Below are 24806 nucleotides of genomic sequence, written 5' to 3' on the forward strand. Positions count from 1 at the left end.
TGTAGTGATATATTGTTCTTGTGTATTGTCTTTCCGTTACTTTTTTTATAGAAACAACTTAACCGGCATTGCGACTATTACGGACAGCATTTGTTCCCCATAAAGTGGGAAAAATTATCAATGACGCAACGCAGGCAGTCAATCGGAGAGCTAGACTGACTGAGGTCATGCACGCCGATGGTGACGAGGCGGGTGACTCAGGGAGATCGGCGCAGTTGCGATTGGTAGCGATGCACGTTTTTACAACCTTAAAATAAATTACACGCTTTATTCGGAACGCTTAAACGTGTCGCTTAATAATCAGCGTGGCCTACTCTGGCGATTCAGTATATTTGTACAAAATCATCCGAATTGTTTCAGGGTCCCTTTAGCAGATATCGGCGAGAAACGTTGTATAAGACGCTATATTTTCTTGTTTGCGTCGTAAAGATGAATAAATGCCCAAGCTCCTTTGGATTAGAAGCAGCTAGGTATTTCTCATAAAGGCCGACAGCTCCGTAGGTAGCCATGATGCATCTATATAGCGGTACACTGTTAAAGGGAACACCGGAGCGTGTCACACTTTCTCCGCAACCAATTTCGCGCCATGGAGGCACTAACCTTTCGTCGTATTCTCTCGCTAGGAAGAGTGGCCGCCGCGAAACAAACCACTCGCATGGTTTGCGTTTAAAAACAGCCAGTTTCCTTCCAGCCGGATGCTTAGAAGCGTAGAGTTTCCTACAATAGTTCCTAGAGGGAACTATTGGGGGCGCTTGAGCTAGCATGGGAGTTATAGGAAGTACATGGATTAGTTCAAACTTCGTCCTTCTGACTTCAAAGGCTTCGGGACTTCGTAAGCTCGTCATTTTGAACAAAGTATACAGCTAATCAATAATTACATACAGATTAATTAAATTGTCAGACTGCAGGATTCGAACACAGGAACACAGGACAGAAGCCCGACATTGCAACCATTACGCCACGGACGCATGCATCAACAAGCGACATAGAACTCCCTTAGAGAATTTACCGTGGGCAAGCCAGTGCCTTGAGACGCTTGGCACGTTTCCATTTAGCCACCTCGACAAGCTGAACCATAGCAACTAGTAGCGAATGTGCGTGTTCGCAGCGTCTTCTGCACTTCGAGAAGTATAGATGGATGTGAAATTTACGGCAACGAAGGCGTATAAAGCGTAAGAAACAAAACCACAAACACAAAAACACGTCCGAATCCACAAGCACGAAGCTCAGACAAATTCGTGTATTTCCAATCATACCCATGGGGGCTGAACGATTCCAGCGCCAGAGTTCGCCCTGGTAATCTTTGTAGGAAACTCCGTGCTTCGAAGGTTTTTTTTTTTTAACAGTGGAAAATCACCTTTGGGTGCTAAGCTGGCCATAAGTCGTTGGCCGAACCACGACAGCAGCTGGTGGTAGACAACGAAAAAGCGTCGGCCACGGCGATCACTCCGCATGCGCGAAACTCGTTGAAGCCGCCGGCCGCTGGTGGAGCAGGGTCGTTGGTTTCGTATAATTTACTAATTAACCCCTGCAGCCACGGATTATGATATACTGTGAATAAGTTCGTGAAAGGTACGCATTCTTATGTGAAGGTACTGCAGACAGCTCTGAAAAATATTCAAGCTGGTAGGACGATATACTTGCTCCTTGTACTTGTGCGTTCTCTTAGTTAAAGTAATTAAACTTTTTTTAGTCACCATCCACTCATGTCGCGCTTTTTCATTAAAAGGAGTTGAATCACCGGCTGAAAGCACCTGCGGAAGTTAATTATTGGTTGCAGGCATTACGAGAATGAAAAAGCTATTCCGTCGTAATTGCTGATCGAAGACGGCACGTCCAATCATAATTGCTGATTGAATTCTGAAGTCCTGTTTTTTTTTTCATCTAGAATGTATTCAATTGATCGAAAATATGTATGTGCTCACTTCTGTGATATCTTGCTATCCGAGATGGCAGTATATGCAACTAATAAAAAAAATAAATACCAATAACATGGTAGTGCTTTTAAGTAATGTGGTCGTGCGTTGCAATATGCTGCTCAATAAAGCAAATGGCGCCATATTTTTTCAGCATAGGATTCCATTTAGTCGCAGCTTAGTGCGCATGGTTTCTTTGCAATGCTAGACAGAACTGGGGAAGACGAAGACGCGTACGCATATGTGCGCGCCGTCACTGAATAGCTAAGCCATCGGACTTATATATCTGCATTCTTCACTCTATATATTTTTTCTAATATTGCTTCCCATTCACCATGTGCAGGAGAGTGAGAAAAAAGCCGTGAAGAGACAGCTTAGAATCACCTCAAGCGACTATCTATCTATCTATCTATCTATCTATCTATCTATCTATCTATCTATCTATCTATCTATCTATCTATCTATCTATCTATCTATCTATCTATCTATCTATCTATCTATCTATCTGTCTGTCTGTCTGTCTGTCTGTCTGTCTGTCTGTCTGTCTGTCTGTCTGTCTGTCTGTCTGTCTGTCTGTCTCTCTATCTATCTATCTATCTATCTATCTATCTATCTATCTATCTATCTATCTATCTATCTATCTATCTATCTATCTATCTATCTATCTATCTATCTATCTATCTATCTATCTATCTATCTAATTTCTCACATTCGGCCTGTATCTCCATACTTCTACAATACTGTGGGAGAAAATGAGACTGAACTCATTGAACGCTTTTCTCTCGTACTTTTACCTCTCAGATCAAGTTCGTACAAAAGCCGACGATGGACCATCTGGCCAAATTTCAAGTATGTATCGAAAACTAGACAACCTCCGACTGATTTGTTCTTGATTTATCGCTTTTACCGCTCTTCCGCAGTTGTCTGAATTTATACCGACATCACTGCGACATCCCCAACATCACTGCTCAAAATACAATATTATTACGCCCACGCAAATGGGATACGGACACTCTCCATATTAACGAAGGTTATTCCACAGTCGCACGCTATTTAGTAGTCTCTCGCAATATCAGAAGCATTCGGGCTGAAAGCAACGGATCCTTGGCTAAATAACTATAACTTTCGAGGCCTCAGGAAGGAGTTTGGTAACAATCTCACGGATAAAAAAAAAACGTGTGTCTAATTATCACAGACATAATGAGAAAACTTTCTTTCGCTTATACGACTTGTCCGCCTGCACTAGAGTTTCGCAAACAGATCATGTAACTGATAAGTTTTTCAAGACGATGTAAAGTACAGCCGATGACTATACCTGGCAGTATCCGGCGCCAGACGGTCGCAACTTCATACATGTCTGCCACTGATTAGTAAAATGAGATGTATCTCCTGGGAGCATACTCTCGTGTTCGTGCCCGTAATATTGTTGCGCTTTCTCAGATAAGCCGCGACGGATGGCTTTCACATAGTGCGAAGATTTGTTTCTGCGCAGCTTTATCATGCCGGTTTATATATATACACATATTTTTTTTTCACTTGAGCGCGTTATCAACTTATCCAGACTGTAGCGTTGCCTTACTCCCCGCTGGCAGCTGAACATTGACGCTTAAACAAACAGAAAATCTGCGTAGTGAGACATCACAAAAAGAAAATTGCGCTGTCATCAGTTTCAGCTAGTGCGGGCAGAATAGGATTATCAAAGGTGCCACAGATTTTAATGGCGCATTGTTTCTTTTTTTTTCAGGACGAGAATAATAATGTCACGGTAATTTTCCATAGCTTATGCAACGAATATCACAGTTTTCGTTTTGTGTGATACGCGAAACACTCGATCGATTCCTCACAGCGAGACATCCTGCGCGCATGCGCCTTGTTGTTCTCGCTCTAACCATAGCTCTGGCGCCTGCTCGATAGCCCAAGGCCTGTGCACTTCGATCCATAACGTTATGCTTCCTTGCCCGATTGCCATAGAATCTAATGAAAACGCTTCCGAAAAAGTCGCGGTGATGTTGACGTCACCGCTTCCGTCAAGCCGGACATGGCAATGGAAATTTCGGCTCAAGTAGCACGACGTCAAGAAGAGTGTTTGGAGGGAGCTCCAGACATGTGCCCCCCCCCCCTCTTCATGTATGGATTTATGTGTACCATAATCCCACCTGCCCAGTCACTCCTACCCCTCTCCTTCCTTCCGTCCCCAATCAAGTGCCGTGTCCCGCCCTGCAAACAAAAAAATATTGGTCACGCCACTGATGTCGTGTAAAGTGCATATGTTTTCTTTGCTTCAATTGAAGATGCCTCGGGAGCAAACGACAAAAAACAGACTGCTTGCTTCACGAGTAGGCCGGACCTGTTGTGTTGCTTGGCACTCTAGTGAATAAAGCAAGCACCGGAACTACAGAGTAGACACGTCGCGTCTTGCTTAAGTTTGTTTGACGTGAGGTAAGCTTTTGCTGATTTGTCTGTGTTGTTTGTTTTCTCCCTCTTTTTCAGAACTGCGTTGTTAAAACAATTTACCCGCACTCGCATCTCTTTAGGTGATCGCTGGTTGCCGACTATAATAAACAATAAAAGGCTCAACGTCACGGTCGACGTGATGTTCGGCACATGGCTGTTTCCTTCTATGATCCCCAGAATGACTACTCTCATCACAAACAAATTTCATCATCACAAACAGATTTCCTATCCTCGCTACGTTGGCACTCAGTGACGCTTATCTTCTCCCAGTAAAGCGCACGAGCAGGACATTTCTGCATAAAATGAGCCTTCCCTACCAGCTTAATTATGGTGCCCACTGCACTCGCGATATAGGCAATTAATGGCTCAATCGTTGAAACTCAACTGGCCTCTTTATGAAATTATTCTTTTCGACTCATGGCCAAAATATTCTGTGCATTAGGCCATGAAGGCATTTGTGGCCTTTTCTGAGAGAAAATGAACTGAATGTGCTAATCCAATGATAGGTCTTTCCATTTTTGGTCACTTTAAATACGTGCATCTGCCTTTTTCTCTTTCTCGTCATTATTCTCTTCAACTTCTCCCTTTCCAGTTGTTCCCATTCCCGCTTGCTCAAACACGGAGTACGAGGCGAACTTCTATGCCTTTTTTCTTACGAGATATCTCTCTCTGGCTCTATCCTGCCTATGTCCATATAACCATTTCTCTTTATTGAAATGAAAATAAAAGAAACAGATGTAGTTACCCTATAATGCTGATGGCTACTCCTTTTCGTGTAGCAGAAACAACAATATCAAAGAATGCAAACATTCTACTGGAGTTGTCTAAGTATGCATAGGCATGCTCCCAAATTTTATTTGGCCCATCCCTAAATTTCAAGTTGGCCCATCCCACATTTCGTATTGGCCCACCCCAAAATTTCAAGTTGGGTCACCCCTAAAGTTCCAGTAGCACTACCCCAGATTTTAACTTGGCCCATCCTAAAATTTAAGTTGAGCCAACTTCAAAGCTCAAGTTGGCCAAACCCCTCCCCCCTCCCCCATTTCAAGTTGGCCCACCCCCAAATTTCAAGTTGGCCCTCCCCCAAAATTCAAGCTGGCCCACCCGCGTATTTAAGTCGGCACACCCTCAATTTTTAAGTAGGCCCACTCCCAAATTTAAGTAGGCCTACTCCCAAATTTAAATTGGCCCATTCCCAAATTGAAGTTAGCCCACGTCCGAATTTCAAGTTTTCCCAACCCCAAATATAACTTGGCCCACCCCCACATTTCAAGTTCACCCACTCTTGACTCACCTCGAAATTTTTAGTTAGCCCATTCCTAAATTTCAAGTTGCCCCGGCACCAAATTTCACTTGGCACACACCAAAATTTACTTTGACCGACATTGAAATTTCAACTTGGCCAACCCCCAAATTTAATTTAGCCTATGTCCAAATTTCAAGTTCGCTCAATCCCTAATTTAAGTTGACCCATTCTCTAATTTAAGTCAGCCCACCCCCAAATTTCAGTTGGCTCACCTGCAACTTTCAAGTTCAACCACCCCCATTTAAGCTGGCCTACTCCACATTTCAAGTTGACCCAGCCCCAAATTTCAGTTGTCCCACCCGTACTATAAGCTACCCAATTCAATTTCTGAGGAGCCCTATGTATCTCTATGGGTGCTCTCTATTTTGACATTGTTTCTTAACACTTATAAAGGCCCACATTTCGTATTGGCCCACCCCAAAATTTCAAGTTGGGTCACCCCTAAAGTTCCAGTAGCACTACCCCAGATTTTAACTTGGCCCATCCTAAAATTTAAGTTGAGCCATCTTCAAAGCTGAAGTTGGCCAAACCCCTCCCCCCTCCCCCATTTCAAGTTGGCCCACCCCCAAATTTCAAGTTGGTCCTCCCCCAAAATTCAAGCTGGCCCACCCGCGTATTTAAGTTGGCACACCCTCAATTTTTAAGTAGGCCCACTCCCAAATTTAAGTAGGCCCACTCCCAAATTTAAATTGGCCCACTCCCAAATTGAAGTTAGCCCACGTCCGAATTTCAAGTTTTCCCAACCCCAAATATAACTTGGCCCACCCCCACATTTCAAGTTCACCCACTCTTGACTCACCTCGAAATTTTTAGTTAGCCCATCCCTAAATTTCAAGTTGCCCCGCCACCAAATTTCACTTGGCACACACCAAAATTTACTTTGACCGACATTGAAATTTCAACTTGGCCAACCCCCAAATTTAATTTAGCCTATGTCCAAATTTCAAGTTCGCTCAATCCCTAATTTAAGTTGACCCATTCTCTAATTTAAGTCAGCCCACCCCCAAATTTCAGTTGGCTCACCTGCAACTTTCAAGCTCAACCACCCCCATTTAAGCTGACCTACTCCACATTTCAAGTTGACCCAGCCCCAAATTTCAGTTGTCCCACCCGTACTATAAGCTACCCAATTCAATTTCTGAGGAGTCCTATGTATCTCTATGGGTGCTCTCTATTTTGACATTGTTTCTTATCACTTATAAAGGCACCAATCATTTACATTTGCATTATTACAATTACTAAATGTCTTAACTTTGCAAATTACCCATTTTTTGTGCAAATACAAGGCATCACACTTTCCGCGTGATGGTGCCGAAGTACATGCCAAAGAATGCTTACGCAATAAAAATACATGTAGTGAGAAAATGAGAAGAAACCACGTCATAGCCCGTAATGACATGCCAATACCAAGACACGTAATAGACAAGAATCGAAGTGCCCCATGATAGCGACAACTCTATTACTCCAGGTACAAACTCAGAAAAGGCCAGGTTCCGTAAATCTCACCTTCAAGCTCAGCCAAGATCAAACTGGCACTTAGTCTGCCGCTGCCATCGGCTGCTTCGCATGCCGCGTGGGCGCCCACATCTTGAAAGCGTATAATAATAATATTTGGAGTTTTACGTGCCAAAACCACTTTCTGATTATGAGGCACGCCGTAGTGGAGGACTCCGGAAATTTTGACCACCTGGGGTTCTTTAACGTGCACCTAAATCTAAGCACACGGGTGTTTTCGCATTTCGCCCCCATCGAAATGCGGCCGCCGTGGCCGGGATTCGATCCCGCGACCTCGTGCTCAGCAGCCCAACACCATAGCCACTGAGCAACCACGGCGGGTATCTTGAAAGCGTTCTGCGATGTGGACAAAGTGCGCCGAATGCCAGTAGCTTCGCATGCATTGTGCTTTCGACGCTTAATTCGCGTTAAACGAGACGCAGCATGAAGGTCAATTCACTCGCTGCTGCTGCCCCACTGTGCAGTGTCTGTGTGTTGTCTTGTGGCGCAGTATTACATGTGGTAGCTGCTGACGGCGCTGAGCAGTGTCTGTGTCCTTTCCCAAAGAAAGCAAAACCATGCTATCGCTCGACAAACTTGGTTTAACTATGGCTAGGTCAGCTGGTATACCCCACGGTAAACGGTAATTGCGTCACGAGCTACATTTCTCCCCTGTTGCTTGGCAGGCCAAACTCCGAGAGGAGAAAAACGAAAGAAAAAATGAAGCCTGTTTCCATGGCAAGGGTTTTGCTGATGCGCGAGGGAGAAACGCCATCTCGCTCGTCGTCTGCTATGCGCTCGACGAGCACAATTCTTTGCAGGCGCCAACGGAAAGCAACACCGCTTGCATTAATTTTTCAGATCGCTTTCCTCTTTCAGATCGTTTACAACCCCCCCTCCTACTTCTAATTTTCTTTTCGAACAACTAATGTGCAACGCCTGTGTGAAAACTTATCGTTTTGTGTTCAAGATGCACGAGCCAGCGTGCCATGCCGCACCGCTATTTTGTTCCGACAAAACATTAGTAGGCAGAAAAATATATTCTATTCACTGTTTTTATTAGGAAGCTATCGTACAACAAGGTATTCAATACACCATACAGTAATGTAGATCTGAGTGTCTCATTAGTACAAATGGGCGTGTTCTGCACTACGATCATACATGCGTAGGATAGCTTTTTACAACTTCTCGTGGACCAAAAATTGCTACAGAGGCCATGTTTGTTTGCTGTGCACAACACAACTCTACGGAAGCAATTTTTGTCGCTACAGTTAATCGTGAATAATAAAAAGACTATCAAGAGCTGCCGATCCCCATTTTTTTCATGCAAGTAACAAAAACTTCCTTTTTTTCTTCCATACAACGGGTATACTTGGTAGTCAAAACGACCTGCTATGCCTACTCAATTTTCTCCATAGCTCTTCTTGTGCTAATGTACCGATAAATATTCAGCAAATTATATTGAAAATGTTGAAAGTATTTTTTCACATGTGGTTGTTTCGCAATACAACATGTAAGATCATTGTAAGATGTAAGCTTCATTCAGTTCTGTAACACTGCGAAAAAGATATCAATACGAAATTCCTCGTGAGCATATTGCATATGTTTCCTCAAATGTGTAATGCATTTTGTTTGTTCTATCGTCGTCTAGGTATAAATGACACAGTTCCAAGACAATTACAACAAATAGCGCAAATAGCGCTAAATTTTTTTTATTGAAAAACAGTAAATGCAGCAAGCAGCATGTGTCAGTCGGGGGTCGATCATCAGTAGAGCTTGAGCAAGAACAGAGTGATCACAAAGGTATTATTGAACGTGTATATTCGGAACAAGGAGAAATATATTTTCTGAAATCAACGCAACTCTGCTGCATTCAATGCATCAGGGCGACACCTGCTCAGAACAGATTTCTTTTGAATGGTTTTCAAGACGTTCCTCAAATACGCTGAATGTACATTACGCACTTTGGTTAAGAATGCCTATAGGCTCATTTCTGTACCACTTGTTTGAAGCATAGGACAGGTGTTAGAGCAATGTTACGAGTTTCATCACTGGCTGGAGATCATCCGTTATGAGAATTTAGGTGTCGACACAATAAGGAGGCGAAAGCATTACAACTTTTCTAGAACACTCGTTTCTGGCACAGCATGCTTTCTTTGCTTATTAAGATTATTCGTGCGTTTGTCGAAATGAGCCTCCCCCCCTCCCCACTTTGCCATATAAATGAGACCACTGAAGAGTGCCGAGCAGAACTTTGCGACTCATGTACTGTTGGATTGTATATTTTTTATTGATCCGGTGTTCTACTGAGTGTTATATTTTGTGTCGCTATTCTCCCTTTTTACGCAAATTCGTTTCGTTTGCCAAGTGACAAGGAGTAGCCGGTGCCACCATAAAGGTGCCAACCTCTCCTAACATTCACTTCAATAAAAAAACAGTACTTCCGCAACTTTACTGAAGTAAGCTCAAGAAGATTCTAGCATCCCAAGATACATGTGTGGTAGCAATGTAATATTTTAAGAGGAGGGTGCAAGGGTGGGAGCGATGACAGTCAGCACAAAGAATACGTTGCACGATGTTTATGCAAATATTGAAATATGCCAAAATATTTTATACAAATAGGCTAGTCAGGAGATTGTCCTGAGAGCTATCGGAATTACAAAAAGAAGAAAATAAAATATCAGTAAGACATTTCTTATTAATTTTCATGCTGTCGGAGCTTTCGTCTTGCAGCGCGTTTCCTCTCACGCTGTTTTTTGAGGCCCAGATTGATATAGTTTACGTACAGCGTAAGCCACGCATAACAGAACTACTGCAGTAGGTCTGTGCGACGCTTATCAGAGCAAAATATTCTATAGTACACTGCTGCTTAGCTTATCTTTCAGTACACTGGACACATCGCACAAGTGCGGGACCACACCAACGTGCTCCGGAAAACATTTCTCCCTGTCCTTCCCTTTTGTATGCGTTGATGGAGCGTCACTTGAAACTGCAAGAGTTGGTAGAACTTGGGCTCACATGGTACATCAACTTCTGTAGTGCTTTCCTCGCGGTAGTCTTACGGCAGTTCTCTGGTGAGTATACTTTCCGCTTTTGGCCTCGCTGCGACAGCGTAGAACCTGTAAAGACAGGTACATCATCAGAACATCTCGTCGCGCTAGTTGGCACGTTTTCGCCGAAGTTGCACGTTGTGTAAAGGAACACTGCGCACAGGCACACAGGACAAGCGCCGCGCCCTGTCTGTTCATGTTCCACTCTAAGGCGAATTCCATTGGCAACACATGCGTGCCATTTGACATCGATTCAAGTTTATGAAAACACGACATGACTGGCCTGTTAATTATTGAATTTCTAGTGCACGTGACAAAAAACGCAAGTATCTTCTTAAAATAGTGCTTTTAATCCATGCAGGTAAGTTGGAATTATATTTGGTTGCAGGATTTCAAGTAGAAATACGCCCTCAAAATTTAATAGGCTAGGTTCCAAGTTTCACTGCTGCCATATATTCGTGTAACATGTTCAGCATTGATGGGTTCTCGATATCTAGCTCATTATACTTAGCATGAGTTCTTGGAGCAAACTTTCTTGATCGATGAAAGTTTTGATTCATCTCGTTAAGAATTAGGTAATTGAGCGTTTTATTTGGCTTGATTTTTCTGCAAAATACCTATAAGAGCAAAACTAGGCTCCAATAGTTTAAAGCTACACTGGGCAACATTGTAGGAATTTTCGCTCCGGAAGAATTTCTGCTATGAAGTGGTCCAACCAAGCTTAGGGAGAAGACGGCACCGCGCGGCGAGAACTGGCTTCGCCGTGTCGTGTATGCTGCAGCGCCTTGCAAGGCGCGACATTTTACGAATTGGAATTCGTTCACTGTCTGCGGAAACTGTTCGGCTTTTAAGTTTAGCCTATAAGCGGGAACACCGCGCGCCGCAGACGAGCAAGCGATAACGAGAAACTGACGAGCACGGGGTTTCTTGGCGCACGCGGAGCAAATTTCGCTGCGTGACGTCACAGGGCACCCGGCGCCGTAGCAGACGACGAGGAAAAGACAGCGCTTGCCGTGCTCGTGACACATGCGCCGTGCGCAGTCAAGTGGTTTTAGTGCGAAAATAATGAACTGCAGACGCACAGATTGGCAACCACCAACAACTTGGTTTCCTTACCTCCATCGATGAGGGACTGCCCTTCCGCTCCAACGGTCGGCATAGCCGACCACGACAGGGTTCAGCGAAGTCCTTTCCTCTGAAGTGGTCCGAGCACAGACTGTAACCGTTATACAGCTGCTCCCATCTCAGTTCCTCCAGAACTCCCCATTTAGCGTCATTTTGTCATTTTTCACTTCTGAACAATGGACAAAATACAGCGTGTTCATGATTTAAGAACACTTTAAAGCGAAACCAAAGTTGAGAGCACAAAGAAGCGACAAAAGAAATCTGCCATTCTGGGCACGGGTTGAAATGTAGAGCAAACCTATGTCGTCACAAAGGTAAATCGAACTCCTTGTAATTAAAAACGCAAACGGTGACTGCTACGTAATTGATATTTCTTTTACTTCTGCCGTGTTCCTGACCATTCAAAGGCGGTGATGTAAAAACAGAAAAAAAACGGTCACCGGAATGTTCTCTAGCTTAACCAGACTGTGCAGCAAGCATTCAAATACCTTCGGGAAATATAAATTGCAAGTTTTCTACTCGTGGAAAAAAAAAATGAAGAGCAACCGCCAACATTAGAAATTACCGTCTGCGCGTCAGCTAGCATCAACCGGTCAAGTAGCTTCAGTTTCTTACCACGCCGCACCAAACCAAAACAATGTATTCACTTGAAAACAAGTGCAGAAGATCTTTCGTTTCGTCCTATAGCTGTTTTGATAAGCACAGCGCTTGTTCCTTCATAACGGTTGCAGAAAAAGTGTGCGTGCCTCTCGACCACTGGGAAACGGAAAAATTTCGCCCTTGTGTTGTGCTCCCCGAGTTGCCACATCACACAGCCGCGCAGCAAGCCTTGTATCCTTTCCTCGGTTTTGCCGACATTGCCGGAACATTCGCAGGCACAGAATGAAAGCTTTAAGCTACAGAGCGTACGAAGAAAAAACGGCGCGTGCACAGAGAGCGGCAAGAGCAGACGAAGGAAATTGCAGCCGAAACGTTAAGAGCGAAAGCGCTGCCTGTTGGTGCAACAAGTGAAGGGCCGAAATAAAGATGTTAGATGCTGAAAAAAACAACAGCCAAAAGCACATTCTATTTTTACGCATAATTGCATCACTTCACTTGATTGTTATGTAGGTTGAAAAGATAAATTTAAATTATGTGGTTTTACGTGCCAAAACCACTTTCTAATTATGAGGCACGCCGTAGTGGAGGACTCCGGAAATTTTCGACCACCTGGGGTTCTTTAACGTGCACCTAAAAATCGCATTTGTTGCATTTCGCCCCCATCGAAATGCGGCCGCCGTGGCCGGGATGCGATCCCGCGACCTCGTGCTCAGCAGCCCAACACCATAACCACTGAGCAACCACGGCGGGTAGGTTTGAAAGATAGAGCCACATATGCAAAAATTATTGAATTTTCGTTTGACTACCATTGTCATAGCGACGCTTTCTTTTTTTGCCAGTAGCGAAACTAGCCCCACTGTCCACCCACTGGCTTAACCACGTTCAACCACGGCTATTTTCGCTCATGCCACATCAACCAGACTATTCGCCATTGCATCGGTAGCCGAAAAATTGGAGAACTACAACAGCCCCGCACGAGCCGCTACTCGTAACGAATAAAATTACCTCGGTCAGAAGGGGTGGCGGAGCCCCTGACGTGAAGCACTTGTGACATTATGCACTAGCTGTGAACCGTTCGGAAAGTCTTTCTTTGGTTTGAAAACGAAGCCCCGTAGGGCCATCCAAAAATTGCCATGGCCGACGGTGTTTCACGTCGTCCCGGCGGGGTATTGGGAAAAGTTTTCAACTAGCAATAGTCGCCCCTCAGTTAGCACTTCATAGGGTACGACACCGCCTCTGCGCAAAGCTAACATAACCTCAGTTTCAATTTGACCCTATTGCAACAGACCGTCTTATATTGACAAGGCCTTTGAGTGAGACGACTCTGTTTTTCTCAGCTAATACTACGATGAGTGAAAATAAACTGTATTCTTATGATTAATGTGCTTACTGTAACCACTTCTTTTATTTAGAATCAATACTTGATGTAAAACTATTTGAATAAACTTGCTATAGTGCTTACACAATGTATTGATACAGCCTGATCTCGCTGCGAACAGGGTTAAATTATGGGTTTTTACGTGCCAAATCCACGCTCTGATTATGAAGCACACCATAGTGAGGGGTTCCGGAAATTTGGACCATCTGGGGTTCTTTAACGTGCACTTAAATTTAAGTACGCGGGTGTTGTAGCATTTCGCCCCCGTCAAAATGCGGCCGCCGTGGCCAGAATGGTGGCCGTCGTGGCCAAAACCGTGGCCAGTATCGAACCAGAATTGAAACAAAAACCGGGGGGGGGGGGGGGGGGGGGAAATCAAATGCGAAGCATTTCTTTGCGAACATTTGCCACTTTGACAGTATCTATGTATTTAGCCGCCTACGTCTTGGTGCTCTTATGGTCGTTTTTTTAACTTGACATAGTGTGACGATATTGAATGACGAACATAAGTCATAGGTCATGACATGCTTGCCATGTAGGTCATGAGACAGCCGCCTACGTATTGGTTCTCTCATGGTCGTTTCGGTAAAGTTACAGCTATTCTATTATTCTTAATTAGTAAGCGAATGTTTACAAGTTTATGCGGCTGCTAAAATTACTATCCTTACTTCGTACAGCTTTCCACTAATTTGCTATCGCAATCGGCGCTTCGCCTTTCCGTCGAAACTGCGACTTTTTTTTTCAATTTCAGGGTGGGCCTACTGGAAATTTGGGCTGGCATGTGGGGTTGGGCCAACTTGAAATTTGGGTGTGGGTCAACTAGAGATATTGTAGTGGCCCAATGCTGCTGAGCGCCCTACACGTTATGAACACCACCTCGAGGACAAGCGAGAGCGTTGAGACGCTTGGCGCGTTTTAATTGGGCCTCACCGAGGCGCAGTCAGAACGCAGGCGAGAGCTTGCGCGGACAAGGAACGCGCGTGTAACGCAGGCTTCCGGGAGCGAGAGCGGGGACGACATGCATCGCGGCGATGCGCTCTCTGCTCGCGCAACGCCTCAGCTACTGCGGCAGCTGGTGTCCCCATTCGACTGCTCATCTGTCGAGACGCCCTCATCCCCGGAGTTTAGGCTCTATTTGTACGATTGCATGGAATGGGTCGGATGCGGCGAGAAAATCTAACAATTGTCTACTAAAGCCTAAGCATTCTTTGTCATCGGAAAGGCCATGGGTAGACGCGCATAAGCTAGGAAAGCAAGCAAGCAAAACTAAGAAAAACAAAGTCACATCCGAGCCAAACAGTTAATAAAGGGAAAATTAGACATCCACCCAGTCGTAAAAATTGCTACGATTGAGTGGATGTCTGATTTTCCTTTTATTCATTATTTCTCTGCGCTTTGCGGTTTTCCGCAGAAATGTTACGTCGAGCCAAACAAAGCTTACGTATTAGTGGACAATGATGATGATGATGATCATTGCCTCATGTTATGGCTCATACCCACACTGGGGGATTCGCCAAGAATTGTGTGCTGAAACGTTCACCTATTCTTTTGAAGTGCTACTTATTCGATGAGAAAAAAAATATATCGAAAGAGAGATAAGAAAACACACAAATACAGACAAAATACAAGACAAAAGTTAAAAAGTTATTCGTTTTGTTGACTGTATGTAACTGCAAACGGCATAAAATACGTCCCTGTGGCTGACCCCTATAATTGACGCACCGAAAGATAGTATGATTTCTGTTGGTAACATTAACCCTAATTTTGCGAACGGAAGTTCTAGATGTCTTTTTAACAATTTGTATCGTCGACATACCAAAAAATAATCATCTAGTGATTCTGTTTCTTGGCAGTATGGACACAGAGGTGATGGCGTCAGACCAGTCCTGTGTAAATATAGATTTAGTGGAGGGACACGGCAGCGTAATCTCGTGATCGCTACTTCTGATTGTCTTGATGGACACCACCGGATTTTCCACGGAAATTTGAGGTGCTGATATTCTGTCCATGTTGTTATTGATTCACTGACATCTCTATGAAATGAATATTTTCTATATCTGATTGCTGTTATGTGAGCCACCAAAGGAAGAACAGGCATTATAGGTCCACTCAGGGATGCTCGCGCTAATGCGTCTGCCATTTCATTTGAATATAAGCCGCAAATGTCCAGGTACCCATAATAGTTTTAGAGAATGGAACTGTGGAGGAACTAATGTTAGAAACGTCTTTAGTGGTGGCGAATTGGGTGAAGCCGTAAGCGAAGTACAGACCGAAAGGGAATCTGTTATAATACCCGCACTTATTTAGTTCGACGGGAGTTCCCGAAGCGCTAAAAGAATTGCTAAAAGCTCGGCTTCAAAAACAGGTGTGAAGTCTGGCAGTCTCAAGAAGAATGACCAGCCAAGCGGAAGCGAGAAGATGCCTACGCCCGCTTTTTCGTTGTTCTCAGAATCTCTGTAGCTTCTTCTTTCTTTTTTTTTTGCATGCCGACCATCGCGTGCCGCAAGCGAGGACTCGTCAGCAAATTAAAGGCGTCCAGCGGCAAGCTACTAGCAGAAGTGGGCTGAAATCTTCAGCCAGAGTTACAAACATATCAACCGAATAGTACCTGCGACAGTTTCCTTCTTATACCGTGTACCTGAAAATACTTCGTTCCAAGCGATGGCGCTTTTGTCGACGGACCGCGATATTGTGGAGGGCTGCAAACAACAAACACCACAGCTTTTGGACGTGAGAAAGAAAAAGTTACAGCGAAATTACGATCACGCAGTATATATGCTAGCTTAGTACTAAAAGATGGTAAAAAAAGTACGCGAATGTAACATTTGACTTCATAAAGAGATAAAAACGAGAGCTTGATTCGGCCACGTGATAACGTTTGCTCGTAGTTTGGGGGGGGTATTACCTAAATGTCCAGTGCCCCAGCCCATATATGAAGGCTTCATGAACATATTGGTTCTCGAAGAATAAGGGGACGAAAAATGGACCGCCCTCTCTGCCATATTGTGCGAAGACGTGCAAAGTGCACACGGTCTCAAGTGTCCCGTCGTCGCAAGTATATTCTGACTACGACTTAACAGTGCGTCATGCGAGTGTAGGGCATCTAGGGCAACGCAGTTTACGTTTTTTGGGCAGTTGCAAGTGGGCTCTCTTCTATCCATACTCCCCCCTCTCTTCTTTCACTAACATCTGCAGCACGCGTGCTTACACTATAGAGAACGAGAATTAGGACATCCGAGAAGCTCTATTTTCTAGTGTCAGCTACAAACGTACACAGCAAAGAAGCCAGAGGAAGCGGCGGGGGAAATTGATAGTTATTCTTTAAAATTAAATTTATAAATAACAAGAAAAAGCAAAATGAAGTGGACGAATGAGAATCACGTGGTACAGGCGGGAGCCCAGCCCACATTGTCCTCATCGCGCTTCCATTGTGCTTTGCAAATGACGCTGTACCGCGGCGGCCATCCTCCCGTGTACTTTCCCTGGTATTTTGTGTGCGCGTACCAGATTAGGCCTGGGAGTGTTAGCCAGCGCCCCCCGCGGACATGGCGGCGAATGTGGAACCTCTTTTCAACCGCAGGCACCGCGCCACGCTGTACGGAAACTTAAGACCACGCAACTGGTCGATAAACCTCGTACACCTCATGACTTCATTGCCTGTTTACTCACACCGGAGAGGCGGATACAAGTGTCATATAGTTCCCATTTTACACCGAACCCCCCCTTTTGCCAACTATAATCACTCTACTGTCTACAGCAGTTGCAACCATAGATTCGCATCGCACCTCCTGCCTCAAGCCGCGGGTGGCCTCGGCCTATGGGCGCTTGCACGCTTCCGGTGTCCTTCGTGACAAAGGGTCTTAAACAAATAGCTCATGGGAGGTTTAACGGGAGCATGAATGTCCGTGCACGTTTGTGACTGTTTTGCATGTGCGTGTTGGGGCGATGCGTGTCGAGCTTCACTCGACGTCTTGGCTAGCATGCCAGGCCTTCGGCAACGCTGACGTCTCGGGTTTCTCGTTAAAACCCGCTTTTCTCTTGGTCTCCTGTTCAATCCAACCGTGGCTTTGAGTGCTCGCATTGGGATTCCGGTTTCCACGCGAACAAAGGCGTACCGGCGATTGCTTTGCAACGCAATTCATTTGAAAAGCCTGCGCGCTCTTTTGACATCCGAAAACACGGACGGTAATGCTTTCCTCCGAGTTTTTGAGAACACTACGGGGCCATTGGGGCATTCAGCAATCTTTGTAAATGCAACGCTAGCTGCACTTCTTTTATTGCCGCAACAAACATCGCAAGCTATTCCAAACATCACCTTATACGCAGTAAAGCAATAGCGCCTCGCGTAACAGTTTCCTCCTAGACATCTGTCCAGCGCTGCGTGCAACTTCTTCGACAAATTGCCCTACTTCTGTGATGGCAGAGATGCGTGGTAAGTGCAGTTCCGTGCTTCAGTCGCGTGCGTGTCAAAGATAAGGCGTCGACAGTCATGAGCTAGCTATGGGTAAGAACACATACGATTAAAGACACAATATCGGAATGATGTTTTTAGCTATACTTCTAACTAAGCTCATACGAGTACAAAACAACCACACTAGCCTTGGGAGCCAGAACAGGGCACGCAGAAACGAAAACCAAATTTTCCTCCCTAAAATTCAGGCAACAGCTTGACGTGACGTGACGAACAAAAGTCCGTCACGCCAAGTCACGGATTTATCGGTGCTGAAGCAACCAACCGCTGAACAATAAAGATTGGAGAAAAACAATTAAGAAAAGCAGAGAGGTTAGCTGGTTTACACATGGTTGGTATCCTTACGCTCAAAGCGTGGGGGTGGGGAACAGGTAGCAAAAATAAATAATTCTGAGGGCTTGTGCACATCTGAATTGCGAAGTAAAAAAAAATTACGGCAGAACTCGTCTCGCGATGTCTGTCGACGGTAATGAGAATAGCAATGGGGCGACACACCATAATCCTGAAGTCATGTTTATTAAGCACGTGTCGCGGTTGCTTCGGCTATATGCCACGTACTCCGATATGGTCCCACTTTGCTGTAGCACTCGCTTGCGAAGGTCGCCCATCAGCATGGAGGCATGACGACGATGGTATGACGCCGACGCGCTGAGCCCCACGAGCCCGTACCTAGTGGCCCAAGCTATTAGACAACTTGGGTCACGGGGTCCGTGTAGAAGGCGTCACGACGGCATGACGACATTAAGATATCACGAAGGTGGGATGACGGAAGTTGGACGACCACGACGGCATCACGGCCAGGAGCACACACATATAGTAGCCCAAGCAGGTAGGTAGGTAGATAGATAGATAGATAGATAGATAGATAGATAGATAGATAGATAGATAGATAGATAGATAGATAGATAGATAGATAGATAGATAGATAGATAGATAGATAGATAGATAGATAGATAGATAGATAGATAGATAGATAGATAGATAGATAGATAGATAGATAGATAGATAGATAGATAGATAGATAGATAGATAGATAGATAGATAGATAGATAGATAGATAGATAGATAGATAGATAGATAGATAGATAGATAGATAGATAGATAGATTCAAAGCGGCTGAAGTAGGCAAAGACTGCTATTCGCGTTAATAAAAGACAGAGCAAAGAGAACAATCGGCGGACTCCTCCACAAAAATTGGCCGTAACATGAAAGTGGAAAGCGTACTCTAAGAAGCATAGGGCAGCTTAATTGCGCATGCCTAAATACAAGTCGAAGTATGTGCACAGGCTTTTATTAATTAGTTTCGCTATAATTAATAAAGCAAGGACAGCGATATAGCAAGCATGCGAGACCTTTGCCGCTGTTGAGCGTAAACAGCAACCCGGAGGCTACCAGGCTTCGTAGGCACGTACATCCGGCCGCAAAATATTGCGGGCCACGAAATCAGAGAAAAGCTGAACATCTCCGCAACCTCACAACGCAGCCTGGTATTTGCATTTCGGGCCACGACTGGAATATGCTAACAACATTGTCGTATGCAGTTTCACTGGCTACTGCTGCAGGATGCTTGAGAATTGAACGTTTTCTGGGATATCGTGGTCCGTACACTTTTGTGGTGGGGTGTACATCCCACGCGACTGTGAGTACTTATAGTCGCGAAACTGAGTCGCTAGAGCTACGGCTAGAGCTGCGCCATCGCGCGCGCGCGCCCATGCACACGTTCGAAGGTGAACAGACGCGGGAAAACAGCGTGAGCCACCGCGGCGCCTCCAAGCAGTGACGTTCGTGGTCGATCGGCTGAGAAAAAGCGCCAGGACCGCTGTTACCCGTAGAAGCTGACTGGGTTAGACCGCAAAAAACACTTCCAAACACTGCCATTTTCATCACATTACAGGCATCCAAGCTGCTGGCCTTGTTTACTACGGAATCGATTATTGATGAGACAAATACTACCTAAATATTCTCATCGCATCAAATGTATGTCATCAAGATCACAAGTGCTTTGATAAAGAAAACGTTTCTAACATTTCTATGCCTACTCTCCTAACCATTAGGTAGACCTAAAATGGCAAAGTATCACCATCGCGAATGCCAGGAAACTTGCGTAATGATAAATGCGTGATGTACGTACATCGGACAGATTTTTTGTGAAACCCAACGAAGTCCGAAAGGCGGAGCATTTATAGCTATAGTGCTTGACAACGACATGACGTGAGGTTCAGTGTTATGGGCCTCATCAATTGCAGTTAACATTTATTCACTAACTAAATTGCCAATCACGATGTCAGGCGCGTACAGGCAGTCATGAACAGGTCTCACTCTATGTCCACGAACACACCCTGCCCCAACGCTGGCGTGATGAAGAGCGGCAACTTCGGCCGCAAACGCTTCGTGCTACCTCTCGCTTTAACGCGTGTTTGAAACTTGAGATTACCAGACCTCCAACGCTAGGCGCAGGGAGACGGCGCACATGAAGCTACCAGCCATCTCGGTTAGCGCCCACTTATGCACTTAGGCGCACGGACAGCGATTAACTAGAGGAGAAAATTCACCTTAGCCCCGTGGCGCGCGCTTGACCACGTGACCACCAACATTGAGCGCGCGGGAGGAGGGCGCGCACAAAGCCACCATCTTTCTCGGTGCGCTCTCCCCAGCTTCTCCTCGTGCCCGCAGCATGCGTGGCGGAGGAAGCGGCCATAACCATGGCGCTCACAATCCCAAATTCATCAGTTATCGCTAGCGACTCCAAAGCAGCCATACATAACTTCGGAGTGGGTAGGGTCTCTAAGCCACCCCTTTCTCTCCTCTTGGCTCATCCTTTCCATCAAACTGTGGCATTAATCTGGACTCCCGCGCATGCGGGCCTTGCCGGAAACGAGGCGGCTCATGCCAGTGCCCGAGGATTTACAGTCCGGGCTCAGGCATCAGATGTGTTGAACCTCGCCACGGAGGCGGCGCCGTTTACAGCGGGGGATCGGCTTATTACCTATCACGACATCTGCGTACACTATTGACTAGACCGTTTAATCTTTCCGCCACTCATGGGCAAATCCCCGCCTAGGTGTGAAGTTCTGTGGCGACAGATGCAGACTCGCACCTTTCCGTGCCCGTACCTCCTACATCACGTTCACCCGCCATTTACCTTTCTCCCTCTTGGAAATTCTGTGTCTCTCCCAAAGCAGACTTAAACCACGTCATGTGGGGGTGCCCTAAGCACTCCCTTACCCCTTTCCTCAAGCGATTAATATCTGCTAAGGAGCAGTGGGAGGCTGCGTTGCGCAGCTCGAGGGCCTATCTTCAGGAGGCCATCCTGGAGTGGGCTGAGAGGGTAAAGGAGGTCTACTTGAAATAGTTCCTCCCCCCCCCCCACTCTATTACTTTGCCCCCTTCCCTTTAAATAGGGACAAACAAAATTTTTCATCATCATCATCATCATCATCAAATGAAGTGAACATATAATTGCTATCGCAATAAAAAGATGTGATACGTCTAAACACCCAACATCGTTCTCCGGGCAATCAAGGACCGTCGCAACTGATTGGAGAGAGAGAGAAAATAATGCAGAGAAAGGCAGGGAGGTTAACCAGAGGTAGTTCCGGTTGGCTACCCTGCTCAGGGGGAAGGGTTAAGAGGGATAAAAAGAGAAACAGAGTAGAAGGGGGAGATAGAAAGAAAGGTAGTCAAGCACGAACAAAGCGCGTACACTACAGAGCGGTAGGGGGCGGCATTCTTAAGAGTCGGTCGTGAAGCCCCGTGGACCGCAAGAACCTTAATAGCGCGAGTAAGGCCTTCAACGCGGAGGTTCTTTCGGAGCATTGGCCTAAAGCTTTTAGTTCTGAAAGTGGACGATTGTGAAGAAATCGCGCTGCGCCAATGCGTGGGGAACGTGACGTCGCGGAAACGTGCAGGCATTGAGGTTTTTAACGCCTGAGGGAAGAAAGGCGAATTTGGTCTTCGTTTTCTGCTACTGTATCACAGCAGCCTTTCAGAGACGAACGATTAAATTTGATACATTTCTGGAGGCATACGGGCCGATATTATGTTAACGCTTCCCGTGTCATCGACTTTATTTTTATCAGGGCATACCATGAGCACCCGAAGATTAAGCTATTTTCGCCACCGTAAAGAAAGAACGAGGCTTCAGTCGCCTTCAACAATGACTCTAAACGCCTTTTTTTTTTACTCGGTGATCGTTTCCCATCAACGTAGCGTCGTAGTAAACACATTCTCGAGCCTTTCGCCACACATCGTACTAGTCACTTATTGATAATCTTCATATGTACACGTTTTAACCTATAGACACTCAGTGTTCACACGTAGCCAGTTTACAGGTACAGCTCAGGCTTGAAGACGCAGAGTTTACACACACGTGTCGAGAACTAACGCCTATAGCAGCCGCTGCGAACTAAACACCGGCTTAATGGCAGCCGCGCTGTCGCAACTCGGCGCTGATAAATTACGCCTCACAGAAAGCGGCGCGCCGAGCTCCGTCCGCGCAGCCAATGCGCAGCAGCTCACAAGCTGCCTGCGAATACGTAAGACAACTGGAGCGATAAATTCCGCAGTGATGGCCTCCCGGCTACGGTCCCCATTAAAATCAGTCGTTCGCGGACTCCCACGTTTCTAATGCGACCCTGTTTGCGCTGCCGTTCCCGGGCCGAGGGCGCGTGCTCCGAGAGCGTTTCGAGTGAAACCGGGCGCGGACGACTCCCGGGCGCACATTTTACTTTATTTCCAATTTTCCTTTTCTTTTTCTTTCCTTTTCTTGTTCTTTTGCGCGAAAGGCAGCGAGGCAGTATTGCAGCCGTAAATAAGGACGGACGAACGCTGCCTTCAGATTGCGTTCGATAGGTCTGTGACGCGTGAGTCCTTCGGAACCAAGAAAGAGTTCCGTCTTTCTGTTTCGTTTTTTTTTTAAGTGTTTTAACGAGACGCCATTAAGACCCCCGGTTTCGCTAGGCGAAGCGATTGCTGCCCCTTCGTATAGCTCGTGCGATCGATAGTGTCACTATGCAGGAGAAGCTGTTCTGGACTGGATACGGCGCTATCTCGCCGTAAGCGAAGTGGGTTCAACACAGCCGGCCTCAGCGCCGCTTGCATGCAACCTTTGACGTGCCTGTGCGTACGGGACAGGACAATTGATCGGGCAGTTTTCTGACTAATAGATTATCGCTTTAATTGCAATTACTTCTTACAGACGTGGTCATTCGGTTAAAGAAGTACTTTCAGTGGCGGTTTAGCGGATAAATGCGAGATAAATGCATTAGCATTATGTCGCACCTCTTTGAGGTCCCGGAGCCGCGGTTTAAACCACCTTCGCCGCTCATGGCAAAGTGTTGTTCAGGAGCTCACTAGAAACATGCCCTGCCACTTTGAGGAGCCAAGTCCAACTGGCGGTGATACGAAGCAGACCACCGTCAGTTACTCTTGCGCTTGAATGTGTAAAACGACGTCTTGTTAAGAAAGTAACTGGAACGCAAATGCATTTCACTGCAAAGTTCGGGAATTAATATCTTGAAACGGGTATCATCCCGAGAATTCGTTCCAAGTGGATCCGTCTTGCGAACTGCTCAGATATAAATCGTGAATTGCAATACTGGCCATAGGGTAATTAGTTAAAACTTGATTAGTAATTTTTGTTAATTCGTCGATTGTGCATTTCAATTTTGAGTAGGCCAGCTCATGAACTAGAATTGTGCTGTGTGCCACAGTCAACCTTTTAAAAAAATTTGAGAGTGTTCGCTGAGACACCCAGTATATATATGTGCACACGCTTTGTTCCACTTTGACGCTCCTAATGCTTACGCAATAATATTTCCAGACAAATCTACTTCGATGGCCATTTTTAAGTTATGGTTGAAATTGACTAACCACGGTCAAACAAGACAAGCTTCAGCTCAGAGCCCAGATTACAACAGTGGTCATCGTCGGCGCCCTGAAGAAGACGTGTCCTCTTAGAATGATTGAATGTTTCATTAGTTCTTGTGTTTCACGTGCCAAACCGAGGTTGTGATTATGAGGCACGGCGTAGAAGGAACTCCGAATTATTTTGGCCAGCTGGGGTTCCTTAATGTGCATCCAATGCACGGTACACAGGGGTTTTTTCGCATTTCGCCCTCGTCGAAGTGCTACCGCTGGGATTCGATCCCGCACCTTCGGCCTTGGCGGCGCAACGCAGAAGCCACTGCGCCACCACGGCGGGTTCAACGATTGATAGCTGAGCGAGCTGATAGGGCAGTGCACGTTCCCGAAACGCAGGTCGCACAAAGATGGGCACAACAAGTAACATGTTGTCCTGTTCTTTCCCCGATGTGTCGGCGTTTGCACGCCTGCCTATGAGTAACGAGACCTCTTAACGAAACAGTCGATCCGGGGGGAGGATTACATTAAGGCGAAAGCCTTACACGACTCAGGGAACGAAAAATTCGATGTCCGGCGTTACGCTGTCCGGGGTTATGCCACCAAAATTCGTGACGCCAAAATTCATAGGCAGTCGAACCATCGACATCTGACGAAATTAATTAAGACCCACGAGCTTTGGTGGGAGTCGGACACAAACTTCGGTATTAATTAGAGCGAATGAGGTCATCAATTTCCTTATAAGGAAGGACGGAAAAAATGGAGAAATAAAAGCAGGGAGGTTAACCAGTTTAGCTTAACCGGTTTGCTACCCTACACATGGGAGCGGGATGGGGGGATGAAAGATGGGGAGGAGAGAGAGAGAGCACATAACAGCACACACATCATCAGTTACAGTACGTCACTCTTGCGCGGTGTGTCATATCAGTGTCACAGCCGCTTGTCCAAGTCCGCCTCTTTCAAAAACCGAAGTAGTCCCTTCGTCGTCCCTTTCAGCTGCGATGTCTTCTGTCAGCGATATGTGAAAATAGTTGCAACTGACAATAGTCTATTGTCAAGGTGCGCTAGAACGGACGCCAGGGACTGTCTCTGAACATTATATTCAGGACAGTCGCACAGAATGTGTTCTAGCGTCTCATCGCAAAGACAGGCA

General features: G+C 45.7%; 2 protein-coding genes and 1 non-coding gene across 20 annotated transcripts in view; 2 read left to right on the top strand and 1 right to left on the bottom strand.

Annotated features, from left to right (window-relative positions):
• LOC135902789 (uncharacterized) overlaps positions 1 to 4540 on the top strand; it is a 36602-nt gene extending 32062 nt beyond the window's left edge. For all 4 annotated transcript variants that reach the window (XM_065433032.2, XM_070532424.1, XM_070532425.1 and 1 more), the window contains 2 exons: positions 2718 to 2765; positions 4407 to 4540. In XM_065433032.2, the coding sequence (XP_065289104.2) occupies positions 2718 to 2765; positions 4407 to 4454 (96 nt within the window). In that variant the 3' untranslated portion in view covers positions 4455 to 4540. The remainder of the gene's footprint in view (positions 1 to 2717; positions 2766 to 4406) is intronic.
• LOC135902791 (coiled-coil domain-containing protein AGAP005037-like) overlaps positions 1 to 24806 on the top strand; it is a 583363-nt gene that overhangs the window by 128465 nt on the left and 430092 nt on the right. The gene's annotated exons all lie outside the window — the stretch shown is intronic.
• LOC135902860 (U4 spliceosomal RNA) lies at positions 13052 to 13193 on the bottom strand. Its single transcript, XR_010564632.1, has one exon. It is a non-coding gene; the product is annotated as a U4 spliceosomal RNA (small nuclear RNA).

This window comes from Dermacentor albipictus, chromosome 1, assembly GCF_038994185.2.
Source record: "Dermacentor albipictus isolate Rhodes 1998 colony chromosome 1, USDA_Dalb.pri_finalv2, whole genome shotgun sequence".
In the NCBI taxonomy this organism is placed as follows: Eukaryota; Metazoa; Arthropoda; class Arachnida; order Ixodida; family Ixodidae; genus Dermacentor; species Dermacentor albipictus.